General features: G+C 39.0%; 3 protein-coding genes and 1 non-coding gene across 7 annotated transcripts; 2 read left to right on the forward strand and 2 right to left on the reverse strand.

Annotated features, from left to right (window-relative positions):
• Positions 1–745: 745 nt before the first annotated feature.
• On the forward strand, positions 746–818 carry TRNAE-CUC. Its single transcript has one exon. It is a non-coding gene; the product is annotated as a tRNA-Glu (tRNA).
• Positions 819–1,352: 534 nt separating this feature from the next.
• Positions 1,353–3,218, reverse strand: LOC122078534 (lon protease-like). Of its 2 annotated transcripts, none has more exons than XM_042644548.1 (2): positions 2,067–3,218; positions 1,353–1,895 (listed from the first exon to the last, which is right to left on the reverse strand). In XM_042644548.1, exons 1-2 carry the CDS (start codon positions 2,942–2,944, stop codon positions 1,877–1,879), a joined length of 897 nt encoding a protein of 298 aa, XP_042500482.1. In that variant the 5' UTR covers positions 2,945–3,218; the 3' UTR covers positions 1,353–1,876. The 2 variants fall into 2 exon arrangements, with proteins under 2 accessions (XP_042500482.1, XP_042500483.1); XM_042644549.1 differs by having other exon boundaries at positions 2,048–3,218.
• Positions 3,219–4,570: 1,352 nt separating this feature from the next.
• Positions 4,571–8,356, reverse strand: LOC122079900 (chromatin remodeling protein EBS-like). The gene is made up of 5 exons (XM_042646683.1): positions 8,126–8,356; positions 7,658–8,000; positions 7,094–7,162; positions 5,557–5,692; positions 4,571–5,011 (listed from the first exon to the last, which is right to left on the reverse strand). The coding sequence occupies exons 1-5, from the start codon at positions 8,193–8,195 to the stop codon at positions 4,985–4,987; spliced, it is 645 nt and encodes a 214-aa protein (XP_042502617.1). The 5' UTR covers positions 8,196–8,356; the 3' UTR covers positions 4,571–4,984.
• Positions 8,357–8,455: 99 nt separating this feature from the next.
• LOC122079899 (protein RTE1-HOMOLOG-like) lies at positions 8,456–12,121 on the forward strand. 3 transcript variants are annotated; one of them, XM_042646680.1, is made up of 3 exons: positions 8,456–8,606; positions 11,180–11,499; positions 11,582–12,121. In XM_042646680.1, exons 2-3 carry the CDS (start codon positions 11,224–11,226, stop codon positions 12,008–12,010), a joined length of 705 nt encoding a protein of 234 aa, XP_042502614.1. In that variant the 5' UTR covers positions 8,456–8,606; positions 11,180–11,223; the 3' UTR covers positions 12,011–12,121. The 3 variants fall into 3 exon arrangements, with proteins under 3 accessions (XP_042502614.1, XP_042502616.1, XP_042502615.1); XM_042646682.1 differs by having other exon boundaries at positions 8,458–8,606; positions 11,585–12,121; XM_042646681.1 differs by lacking the exon at positions 8,456–8,606 and adding an exon at positions 8,692–9,605.
• Positions 12,122–13,647: the final 1,526 nt, after the last annotated feature.

Raw genomic sequence — 13,647 nt, forward strand, 5'->3', positions numbered from 1 at the left:
ACTTATTATTCCCCTAGTCGATGGGCCTAATTAACCCTTATTTGTACTTAGCCACTTAGGTGGACCAAGTAGGGGTTCGGCTGGCTTCTTGGCTGGACCCTAACAACTCAGGTGGACTAATGCTGGACCCTTCTTCCTCTCATATTTCATTCCATAATGTGCATCTACATTAGGCGGACCTTGGTGCAATGGTAATGTTGCTCCATTGCGATCTAATGATCGTGGATTAAGTCAGGAAATAGCCTTTCTACGAAGCAGGGTAATGTTGCGTACCTTATTACACTCCCACATAGCAGGTTCATTGAGTTTTCTGTGCCGTTTACCTTACAAGATGACCTCCAGCCAATGCAGAACTTCAGACTAGCTTTGGTGCTAATTCATAAAGACCACCTAAGAATTCATAGATTTGTAACAGAACTCCAGCATGCGCCCCATATTGGTCTCCTGAAAAAGATCTCAACAGGTTTGGCTTGTTTTAATAATTGTCCCTTAGATTTGACTGAAGAATCTGATTCCTATTTTTCCACCTGTTTGTCATAAACGACATACCCCTCATCCAGATATGATAGAACGACTGGTTGGCCGAAGTTTGCCACTCAGGTTAATGTAAGGTAGAAAGTCGCAATCTTTTGAAGTTGCCAGAAAGCTTCAAAAGCTTCCAGTCATAGAATTGTTTTGAGAACACAGGGAAAACAGGCCGAATAGGAATTTACTTTTATTTCTTATTGTTGTAAGCATTCAAGAATCCGTTGTAGTCTAGTTGGTTAGGATACTCGGCTCTCACCCGAGAGACCCGGGTTCAAGTCCCGGCAACGGAAATTTTTGTGTGTGTGTGTTTTTTTTATGGGTTTTACTGGAACGAAATCTTCTATTTTTTTTATTGGAATAAAAAAGAAATATTGGGACATGATAACGTTCCAACATTTGAATTTCATTTCAAAATAGAATTTGTCATAGAAATTGAAAATTCTGAATTCTATTTTGACAAGAAAAGTCGATTTTGGAATAGAGTGACTACCAAACACAGCTTAAGACATTGCCCATCCATTCTAGACTGTTCTATTTAATTTTGGAGTAACAACCAACAAAACATTTGCCTTCTACTTTTATTATTATTATTATTTTTACGGAAGGGTTTGGATGGAAGGAGTATAAGAGACTTTTCCATGAGGATGATGAGATTACCAACCTACATGTAAATAACATGTCCTTCAAGGGATTGGTGTAATGCCTGAGTGCCACATTCACCCTTTATATGGCGGCAAGTAGTACTAATGTGATGCACCATGTGGTTTATGCTATACGATAAACTTCTTTAGTCCCACATCAACTATGTCTTACGACATGAAAACTTTGGTAAACTTTACTATCATGTTATTATGCACTAGACTGCATAGATGAACATTTATGGAAGCAGAAGGACAAATTTATAAAATGTACAAATAACACAGAATTATGAATCTACAAAATGTAAATCCATAGATTTACGCAACCAAACACGCCCTTAAAACTTTCACATTCAAGTGTAGGTGATCCAGATTCCATACTCGATTATATTTGGTGGCACCAGTTAATTCATGAGAATACTCCATATAAACATTCCTCAACTTGTCTCTTCAATTCTCCAAGCCATCCATTCCGTACGAATCAAAATCAAACACAACAAGAGTTGTTCCAATGTTGTGGTGAAGCCAAGAATAAAAGGTTCGTTTTGTTCTCAACAAGAGCAGAGAATAATTTGGCACAGTTCAACCCTTCAACCCTTCAACCCTTACCCATTTGTTTTGTTCTCAAAAATATTTTTGTTCTCTGATACCCGAGACCTTCTCAGCGAGCAGATAATGTAAAAGAGAACCAATTCGAAGTTGAAAGATGTTCAGAGTATGAGAACAAACCTGAAACATTGACAATATGAGAGATTGAAATTTGAACGAAATCAAAATAAACATGAAAATTTACAATCTTTACGACTAAATTTCTTAATCATCCTTACAGTCGAAAAGCTGTGTATTTGAACAAAAAAAAAAAGATTCAATTTTTATTTCACCTCGTCTCAGTTCACTCACACAGATGAGGATGGGAAGACATCTTTGACGGCAGAGGCAGCACTCAAATAATTAAGGGTATTTCTCAACGTCTCCTTCTCTTTCTTCAACCTCATCGCCGTGTACTCTAATTCCAATAGAGCCTGTTGTTCTCTGGGAGAACCTTCAAAAGTACTTCCGACGAAGAACGAAAATGGCGTCGGAAACAAATTCCTTCTCAAATCCTGAGCTTCCTTTTTCGGCTTCCCATTCAATCGATTAGACAAGCGAATCACATCTTTCATATAAGTCTCCACCTCATTGGCCAATGCATCGAGATCTTCTTCATCTGCCGTTGGGCGATCCTCCAGCCATGAAACCTTGGCAACCAAGTATGGCTTGGTGCGGACGATGCTGGAGACGCGGAACCGTTCCTGGCCCTTGCAGATGAGGAAGAAACGATCATCTACGAGACGCTCAAGCTTGACGACCTCACCCACGCAGCCAACTTCTGCGGTGCCGGTAGTGTTGTCGGAATAGATGACGCCGAATCGGAGATCGGTCTGAAGGAGGGTATGCATCATTATGCGGAAACGAAACTCGAAGATTTGCAAGGGAAGGATAGCGCCGGGGAAGAGGACTAGAGGGAGAGGAAAGAGAGGGAGTTCCACAAGATCATCGGATTCGGGGGATCCACTGTGGTGCTTCTCGGAGAAAGAGGAGGTGGAGCATCGGAAAATAAAAGGTCTCCGGCGATGATGAGAATGAGAAGAAGGAGAAGCTAGGGTTTTGTAGGATGGGGAAGAAAAACGATTAAAATTCTTAGTGGTATCAGGGTTTAAGGAGGATATAGGAGAGTGTAAATAGGGTTTGTAAGTGAGAGTTGAAGATGAAGAGGGTACCAGCTGAGGGAGCGCCATTTCTGTAATCAGGTTATTGCCTACGAAGAACAGTAATCTCCATATGAAATACGTTTCCTTTTCTCTTCCCACTCTGCAACTCTTTCTCTCTCTAAAAATCTCTAGAGAACACAAAATCCGATGGCCACTATCGATTTGGAGGATGCGAAGAGGGACAAAATCTGTTGGCCACCGTCGATTTAGAGAGAGAGAGAAAACCAAATATACTCCAACAGTGATAGGAGAGATGCGAATTTCGATATTTCTTTGATTGGGAGTTTGTTTCCTTTTCGTCCGTTCAATTTGATGTTGTTCGCAAGTTTCCCACGTGTTAAACTGCTTATCTGCAATTGTGCATGTTATGTCGCACGTGCTTACACATATCATAATTTAGAAATCTGGTGGGGTCCAGTCCTGTCGTGTCATGTCTCCTATCTTTTCTTCTAAGCAATTCTCCGCCTAGGAGTTCACGTTCAAGGAGGTAAATCTGTGTTCCAAATTTCCAATGTTCTATATCCAGAAGATTCCAATGTTCACTGATAAGGTCTCAGCGAGGTGGTGATACGTATCGATATTACTAACCATTGATCCTAAGACCGTGCTGATCCCATATCGGTGGAATGAATGAATGATACATACCAAAGATAAAACAATAAAAAAATAATCTAATCCATTCTGATTTGTATCAGTGTCATATCGCTTTCAAACGTGTGACCGATACCCGATTTGATACCATGCACAAAAACCATGCTCAGTATAGATCAAGGTATTGGTATGTTTAGTGCCTAATATTGCTATGATATTAAATACAGATAGGCCGAAACAATAGGAATGCCAGTTGGGTGGTGGCGCAAAGTAAAAATTTTAGGAAAATAAGTTCAATCATAATGAATAAGAAATAGAAGACGTTACACAGAGAATCAAAATAAGGCGGCTGAAATGAAGGGGTACATCCAAATATTGTGTGAACGACATATTTCTCTAAAATTTAAAAGGAAAATTTTACAAAATAATTATATGGCTGGCAATGATGTATCGAACTGAACGTTAAGTAGTAAAGAAATGACATATAAATAAACTAGGTGTAGTCAAAATGAGGATGCTGAGGTGAATGCGTGATTTCAGGAAAAAAAAGAAAGATGACGAAGAAGAATGAGTGAGAAAATTAGAAAAGGAAAAAATAAGGAATGAACAAATTAGAGATTATTTAACTCCAATACATCATAAGCAAAATCATTTCATCTGATATGGACATATACAGCAGAAGCCTTTGAATGCTTTAGCATGAAAGGGTGAGAGAGAGAGAGAGAGAGAGAGAGAGAGAGAGAGAGAGAGGGGTTAAATCCAGTTCCAGTACTGCAAACACCACCCAAAGAGTAAGAGCATCTACTGAATAATCCACCAGTCAAAAGGGTGTGCATAGGAAAGGGAGGTGTAGCATTTACTGAATATTGAGAAGTCCAAGGCCAAAGAAGCCTCACCCCTAATTGAAGTTACAGCCCACTGCATGCCATAATCAAACCTAGATATACAGCATCTGAAGGATAGTTTCACAAAACAAAGGCCCTCAGTTCAGTCACCCATTTCCCTTTGGATCTGATGAAGCCTTTCTCTTAGTTTTGCATTCAATGTGATGCAGGGATATTCTGGAGCTATCCATCACAGAGGATTCCGTGCAAAAAATAAGAGCATAAGTACATAAGAAAGGTCCTTTCCCTTTACAAATGTCCGGTATGCTGCAACAGGCCACTGGGGGGGGGGGATGATACAAAGAAGACCTTAAGAAGGAACAAAACAGGAGACACAATTCCAGAATTCCTATTTACAGACCAACAAGCACCATTTTTACCTTCCTTGGGTAAATGTGCCACTTTACAGGTCCCCTAGACCAAATTAAGATATGGCAATATGTAAGCCAACCTTATTCCCATAACATTCTGTTAATGGCAAGTTTCTATACATTTCTGTTGCCTAAAGCCTCCATGAGAGAAAGAGAGAAGCCAAGATTACTTAAGAATATCTCTGTCCTGCTGCTGCATGTGTATGTAAAAGCTAACCCAATCATCTCCTTCGGCGTTTGGTATCCACCTGAAAACCGCCATGAAACCATGCATATTAGTGTTAGTACATAGAATTAAGGCAAAATCTGGGGTGTGGAGTTTCAGGAGTCATGAACCGATTTGAGACCCATGTAAACTGTGAGTGTCTCATAAAAGGATCTAGACCAACTGACAGATTTTCTAGTAAAAGAAAAGGCTCACTCCTGGCCCCATTAATCATCAGCTTCAAGCCTTCAACAGAAAATCATAACCAATAAAATAGTTATCAGACAGTTAAGAACAAACCCAGATCACCTACCTGTATGCGTACACTTCATATACGGTTAGGTGATAACATGCATCCCTTTGCTTCCATAAATACCCCTCCATGCTTCTCTTAATGGAAGCATAGAGAGGCATTTATGGAAGAAAAGGGACACATGTCATCATATAACCATACATGAAGTGTACATGTATGGGTTAGTGATCCAGTTTCATTCAGAACCGTCCATCTGTTTATTGAGAACCTCTGAACACGAGATGTGCAATTAAAAGAAAACACCAGAGGGGAAAAAAAAAGGCCATGAAATTTACCTTTGTCTCTGGCTGTCTAGTAGGATTGTGAAAGCTGTTCAGCTTCTTCTGATCTTCAGGGGAGCAACTTTGACAGAAGAAGTGTTCAAGTCTTTTAGTTTCCTCTGGAGTGATATCTATACAATGGGGATGGAACCTGGACCAGAAACAGTATATTGTATATTTTAATGGTCTGGAAATCAAGTTTTCTACCAGAATTCATAACTTTCTCGTTTATAGCTAGATATCTTGTACACTATTTCAATGTTATCTAAATGATAAAAAAATCCAGTTGATTGTTACCTTCTGTAGTTTCAGAGTTCTTTAAATAACCACAACTCTTATGGGTCTTTTTTTTTTTTTGGGGGGGGGGGGGGTGATTGACAATCTAGGGGTTTTATTGTTAGTTTCTGATTGTTTATAAGGGGTGAAAAAGCTCATTTAATCCTTCAGTCACTGCTAATTTTTCCCCCCCCTGTCAAACTGTCAAACTGTCAAACTTCTTTCAGGGTTCACTCTGATTCTTATTCAGTCCTATCACCCATAATTTTCCGAAGCAACATCATTAATGTTACTTGCGTTGCTGGCCATTGGAAAAACTCTGGTCAAGGTTCATTAGTACTGTATTGATAGCAGTGTTTTAAAATCAAATCTATAGAAAATCATATAGGGTTCAAAAGATAAAATTGTTTAGATCACCAAATTCCAGAAAATCATATAAGTCATGAATTGCTATATCAGAAGAAGAAATATAAGGTTCTTATTTAGAATCAGACACAGGAGTGAGATCACTTAGCTAACATTGAATTTTAATTATATGATTTATCAGGAATTCTACAATTTCAATAAGAAAGAGCCTCTACAAAGCATGCTCTCTTAAATGGGGAGACAACAAAATCAAAGATTGGACAGAGAACTAGGGAGCAAAGGAACTAACCACAAGGGGTTTCTCCCTGCCTGAAACAAGCATAGACAAAATAAAAATTAACTTCAAGTCTTTCAATTAGGTATAAGATAGAAACAATCCTTCTACAATGATGTAAAATGCCCTTTATTTTCCCTTTTGGATATATACATGATGCCCTTAAACTCGGAAAGAATATAGAACTGGAGATGAACATTCAGTTTGATAGAGCAATTGGTAGCCAATTAAAGACGGGCATTCCTCCTCCTTACTAGCTCGAGCCTTTTAATCTTCACTAACCCTTTCATCATTCCATGGTCTCTAGCACGCAAAGAAGCAAAAGATAGAAGCAAGAAGTTGGCTAGCAGGAAGTTGGCTAGCAATAGCACTAGTCTTTGATTATGGTGAAATTCTAGGTATCATATTCAGAATATGTAGGCTAGCTTCACATTGAGAGAGAGAGAGAGAGAGTAAAAAACTTCCAACTGAAATTTTACCAAACTAGATTACGATGTAAGTTCAGGTTAATCTGAATGGAAACGACTCTAAGAAAATTAACTAGGTCAATAAAATTAATCATTCATGAAATCAAACAAAACGAAAAAAGGCGAAAAAAGAGAGAGGGTAAAGAATCTAAATAGGATTAAGACTTACCAATCAGAGCATCCTTCACACTGAACCATCAGGTCATCAGGATTGTAAGGCATTTCACACTTGCAGTATCTACCACACAAAGTAAACAGTTGAACAAAAAAGAAGACTGAGCAAAATTAACAAAGGAGTAGAGCATTCCAAGTTACCACCAACTGTAAATTCGTAAAAACCGCAAATTGCTATAAATTGCCGGTCAAATTAACAGAATCGAAACAGAAGACACCAAAGAACTTACTGAGAACTGAACTAAAGAATATCACCATTCCTCAAAATTACAACAATGGAAGCTAACAATGTTGGGCACTGAGTTGCATATAATTTGAGACCTATAAACTTATTATTCCTACTTCGTCAAATCAAATATCAATAACAACAAAACTAAGAAGAAATTTTTTTGTAACAGAAAGGAACATATAAAATCATAGATAACCCATTCGTAATTCATCACTACTTGCATTACTGAGAGTGAAAGATGTCATTTTGCAACAAAGCAGCCACCAAAACAGCCATGTATATGATAGGAAGATCAATTAAATAAAGAACAGAGTGGAAATGGTATCGTACACAGCAACTCTGTCGGGATTGAAGGCCCCAGTGTTGGAATTATACTCGAAACGGCAGAAGAAATCCTCGTTACCAACAGCATCGAGCTTAGTGTAGCTCTTGAAGCTGTGGACAGTACACTTTCCTTCAATAGTATCGGCGCTCTGCAGATCATAATGATCAGAAAGGAACACCTCCTTGGCACCATGGAACTGTCTTCGTCCTCCGATCGATTCCTCAGGGCGATAATACCATCGAACCTTAACCCTCACATGACCTCTACTGTCCGTTTCGATCTTCTCCACTTTGGCTACATAAGGGGGCTTCGACGAGTCCGAGGGCCGCATAAGAACGCAGTCCCCGACTGTGTGGGCAAGGATTGAAATCATTAACCTTAAACGGGAATGAATGGATGATAACCCAGAAACAGAATAGAGAGATTTCTTCAGATAAAAAAAAGGAAAAAATCAAGGTAGAAGTGATGCGTACCTCGAATGACTTTGTTTGTTCCTTTAATCGTATAGGAATCTATGGTTCTTGGTGGTCTGGCTTTCGCCATGAACAGACGCAAGACAACCACAAGAACAAAAAAGACATTCACAAAATGTTATCAAAGCTTGAGTAGAGATGAAAATGGAAAAACCCATTTTTTCTGGAAGAGAAGCAGAGGGAGAAAAACGAACAATAATGATCAGATACTTCTCCACTTAGAAATGTAATTGTATCTGAGCTTCCATCACCGTCCATCTCAATTGTAATGGTAGGGTCAACATCATCACTATCCATTAAACGGTGATGGGGACTGGTTATGTGGAGAGGAGCATGCACATCTCTTCCATGGAGTCTGAAGGTAAGTAGAAAGTCCAAGAGGAGTAGAGGACCAGAAATAGAGACGTTGAGGCTCCACGAACATTAGGGTCTCTCGGGTTTCTTGTCGCTGCTCGCCTTCTACTGTTCTACTATCGTCCAGGTACGCATATTCGAACCACTTCTTTGGAGTTTGGATTCCTCCGTAGTTTGTTTGATTCTGGGTTTTTGAATTAGGTTAACCTCTTCTAGGGTTTCTGTGTGATCTGGAACGTGACAAATTATTAGTAAAGATTGAGGTTTTATAAAGAAACCACATTTTCATCTCATCCTTAAAATGTTGCAATCTTCCAATTCATAACCATCCAGATCTCAGGCTTTTGATACCTTCCACACACTGAAAATAGAAATGTCTTGGATAAACTAATTTATTGCTTCAATTATCGGATTCGATGTCTTTATTACTTTTGTTTGGGGAGATGAGTTTTCTAATCCTCATTTCGAGTAGATTTCATTGTCCTTCAGTGTTTGCATGATTTGGACAGTGGTAAACTGATGATATTTGATGACTCTTGGATAAACAATCTCTCCACTTGCTTTTCACTGCTACTGTTTATCAGAATACTTTCTATTAGATTTTTTTCTCCTACTTCAATCAGTTCTCTGAAATGAAGAACTTTGTAGATTAGATGCTTCCAATCTTTTCTCTGTGAACCTTTAATAATTTCTCATATGATCAATTTGTGAAACAAGAAAAATCTTAGTTTGGTGGTTCATCAAGTATCAACAACAGAATCGAACTCCTCGAGGTATTAGGTTGGTCAACATCTGGGCTGAAATGAAAGAAGCAGTGAATTGGAGATTTTTGCGTGCCACGACAAGCAACGCATTCAACTTCAGATCTCATAATTGCAACATCGTAGTATGACCATGAAGGAGTATGTGGTGAAGTTTTATTACTTAGCCATTAGATCAGACTTCGAATGGGACAAATAAGTATTAGTGTTGCAGTTTCAGAATGGATTGCACCCTCAGATCAATAATGGATTAGCTTATACGATGGATGACACAGTACAGGTGGAGTATCAGGTAGAGGAGAGTTTGAAGAAGCGTTACAATCAGAGGAGCTTTCCAAACACTTTCTCTAAGGATGATAACATGAGTAAGCACTTCTCAACTGGAGAAGTCATTCAGCAAACCATAGGTCATCGGTTCTTCCATAGCGTCTTCATGGCCAAAACGCACTTATACTCCACCTCTTAGGCATGGTTTTGATAGACGTACTTTGAATCCAAGGGCTCAGATTCGGTCAAGGTTTTAAGTTGCAGTTGAAACATCAAGTTTCAACTGTTTTGCAACTGACCAAGAAGATACCTAGGGTTGATACTGGTTTGGTCCAAGTATCGACCTTTTTGCTACAGGGTTTGTTCATGGTCGAACCATATATTTAAATCACAGATTGCGATCGTAGCCTGATAATATTTTGACATGTATTGACCAAGAGCTCAAAGTTTCAAAGGTTTTAACACTGCTCCTTGGGATTTTTCCAAAAAAAAATTGTAGTTTTGTCACTTGTTTAATTCCCACTTTTTTGCATTCTTCTACTCGTTCAACCCTTCTACAACTTAGATTTGCGTGATTGGAACTTCAAGGTAATGAATTTTTCCTGAAATCCAATTTTTGGAAGAATTAGTGCATAGACATAATAGTTTCATTTCAATTTTTTATATGTTAGACATTTCCAGTAGCTAAATTATATGTAGTCAATGTTTACAATATGGCTAGTGTATAGCAACATTCAGCGTACATTAGCAAACTCGGGTCCAAATGATCTTATAGCCACTGCTTTCAAAGAGGCAAAGCACGACCTTAGTGAAGGCAGTGGTAGCAACAGTGATGGGAAACGACAGCCTTTGCTATGTTCTTCCTCCTCTCTGAGAGTGTATCTCCTTTCATACATTTCAATCTAGGGCCTAGACATCACAAAGCAATTCTGTTTGCAGTTATTGACCGCATCAATGTCTCAACCTTGGCTAAAGCTTGCTACAAAGCCCGCTTTCATTGGTGATTTCTCACCCACAAGGTATGCAGGCAGGTTGTATGCCAACGTACATAAGAAACTAGTGATGGATGCTTTCACGGGCTGGATCAGTCCTATGGATTGGATGGTTTGAGTGTGTTATGGTTGACTCTAGCTACTGATTGGGCTGTGGGTACAAGTCCTCAGGCTTATTTAATGCATCAATTCATAAGCATGATTTGTTTTTTCATTTTTTTGGGAGGTTGGGGGGGGAGAGAGGTCAGGGGGAAGGACGGAAGTCATGGAACATATGTAAATAACTAAAATTCCCCTCTTGGAGCTGGTTGTGTGTGTGTGACTCTCTGTGTTTTAGCGTTGTGTAAATAATTTTTATTTTCATCATGGAGTGAAACATGTGATTGGTGTTGAAGTTAAAATATATTATTCTGATTAAGATTTTGGGAGGCATTGGTAATTGTATTACTTTATTTGCATTTCATTCTTTATGCTTGTAGTAGGATCCATAGGATCAGCATTATGATTGTTAGTAAGACTAGCCATCTTAAAGTGCATGGGCCATGACAGAAGAGCTCATTATATAATAGGTGCTGATTTAAGGTGAATGTGCTTTCAGTAATGAAGAGTTTGTAGCATGATTGACCCACCATCCTTTTATCCATCAGATATGCTTACTCTAAGATCCTTTCTTTTTGCAGCATCAGTCGTGCCAAGGCAATACAACATAGTATAGTTTTTGCTGATGGAATCAAATATCGATCCTGGTTCTGATGATGAGCTGATGCCCAAGAAAATAACACCAGAAAATATGCAAATTGATCCTAAAAGAGCCCGTTTTCCCTGCTCCATTGTGTGGACGCCACTTCCTGTCATTTCATGGTTCTTACCTTTCATTGGCCATATTGGTATTTGCAGAGAGGATGGGGTCATCTTGGACTTTGCAGGACCCAATTTTGTGTGTGTGGACAACTTTACATTTGGTGCTGTGGCCCGCTACATTCAGTTAAACAGAGAAAAGGTAACATGTCATGTTCCTAGTTACTCAAAACATTTAGTTTATCAGCAATATCTGATATTTGTTTGCAAAAATCACCTGTCAGCAGTGCTGGGTTTCTCCTTCTCTTGGTGAGCATGAAATTCCTGATAGATATGGACAGAGTGATCCTGTTACTGAGAGGATGACCTGGGATGATGCACTACGGAGAAGCACACAGGAATTCCAGCACCGTTCATACAACCTGTTTACCTGCAATTGCCACTCCTTTGTTGCAAACAATCTTAATAGGTTGGGCTATGGTGGCACCAGCAGGTGGAATGTGGTGAACCTGGCAACTGTTATCTTTCTCAAGGGATGTTGGGTGAATAAAATGGCTATCGTGAGGTCCATTTTACCATTTATTCTAGTTCTTAGCCTAGGGCTTATGTTTGGTGGCTGGACCTTTGTCACGGGTTTGGCTTCATTCGCCTTCATTCTCGTTGGTTGGTTTCTTCTTGGTACATATTGCTTCAAGAGTCTCATTCAATTGTAGGTTTTCCAGTTCCTGTTGTGAATGTAAATCCAGCTGTTTTACAAGTGATAATATCTAGTGTTTAGTGACCAGATTATCTTTATGATATTTATTTTGTTGATTGTTCAACAACTTAAGTTGCCACCCAGAATGAACTTATTTCAGTTTAAACTGCAACAACCACGATCCCCTGCAGATTAGTGACAATCATAAGATTTTTCAAGATATACATATTTAATTATAGTTATAAAAGAGGGCGTACACAGTGCACGATGCTCCCCCACTGCGGGGTGTGGGATGAGTCATAATGTATGCAGCCTTACCACTGTTATTCGTATTTTTTGTGTGTTAGCAGTTTACTTTGATTAGCAGTGGTAGTCTTGATGAATAGCTTTCTTTAGTACTGTGAATCTGTGATAGTTATACTAAATTGAAACAAATGGTTCTTAGGATTCTCTTTGTGAGGAGGGCTTTGTCTGACTCTGATAAGAAGATGATTAAATGTGGTGGTGCTTCTTCGTATCTCATGAAGTGTGACCAGGAAAAGCTATTAGAAATTGCCCATGTACCTTATCCATCTTCTCTGTTCAACCTACCCACTGCAGAATAAAAATCCTCTGAGGTGAGACGGTGACTTGCAGTGGGGATCAAACAGCTGGGGTGCATGTCGGGGTCCTCCCAGCCGTTGGATCTTCACTGCCATTCATCGCTTACCGCAACCACTGCACCTTTTATTGAGCACATAGCAAAGTGTCCATCATAAGCTTATGGAGATAAGTAGTTGCAATGATCTCTCTTTCCCAAGGTTTCAAAAATGGGATTGTATCAGCTGATATTGATTTCGGTAGCTTGTCTGATACTTATACAGAAACTAGGATTAGGGCATTTTTATTGCCGATTCTAATCAATTTCTCACAAGTTGATACCTGAAGGCAAAACAAAGCTTTGAAAAGTTTGGAGTTGACTTAAGGGGTGCATGCACAAGGTCCGACTTGATACCTCGTCAAATTTTATATTTTTTCGTCAGTTTATGACAGGTTTCATATCTGTTCATTGCAATGCTTTAAATTACATCTAAAAATGTAAATTTTTTTTTTTTTTTTCTACTCTATCCTCCTAAGCACAACTAGCCAATGGCCAGCCTAATAGGCGCTAGTAGGGCCAACGGCCATCTACCCCTACACACACACACACATCCACACACCCAAAGCGTATGATAAGGTTCAATCCCATGATCTCCTCGCTTGGACGTTGATTCTTCAAGCTGAAGCTGTCTCCACTAGGCTATCCTTAAAATGTAAAGGTGACCGTCATTTATATGGACATTCTATGATCAAAGCGTGAGTCATGTAGAAGTTTCCCTATAGAATGGATATGGACTAATCAATCAACATTGACTTTGTCAAAATTTCCAGAAGTACCATCAAGATCAAATAAACTTCAGGCAAAAATTGTCCTTCACATCTAGAGAATGTAGAATTCTTTATCCAACAATCAATCAACATCGATTTTGATGAAACTTTCATATGGCAAAAGCTATCCTTCACTTGTAGGGAATGTAGAATTCTTTGTCCATCATAATTGGACTAATGAATCCTTGATAGACTTTCATCTCCATCGACGAAGAAAAACTACCTTCCCTTCCACGATAGACATCT

This window comes from Macadamia integrifolia, chromosome 5 (assembly GCF_013358625.1).
Source record: "Macadamia integrifolia cultivar HAES 741 chromosome 5, SCU_Mint_v3, whole genome shotgun sequence".
Lineage (NCBI taxonomy): Eukaryota > Viridiplantae > Streptophyta > Magnoliopsida > Proteales > Proteaceae > Macadamia > Macadamia integrifolia.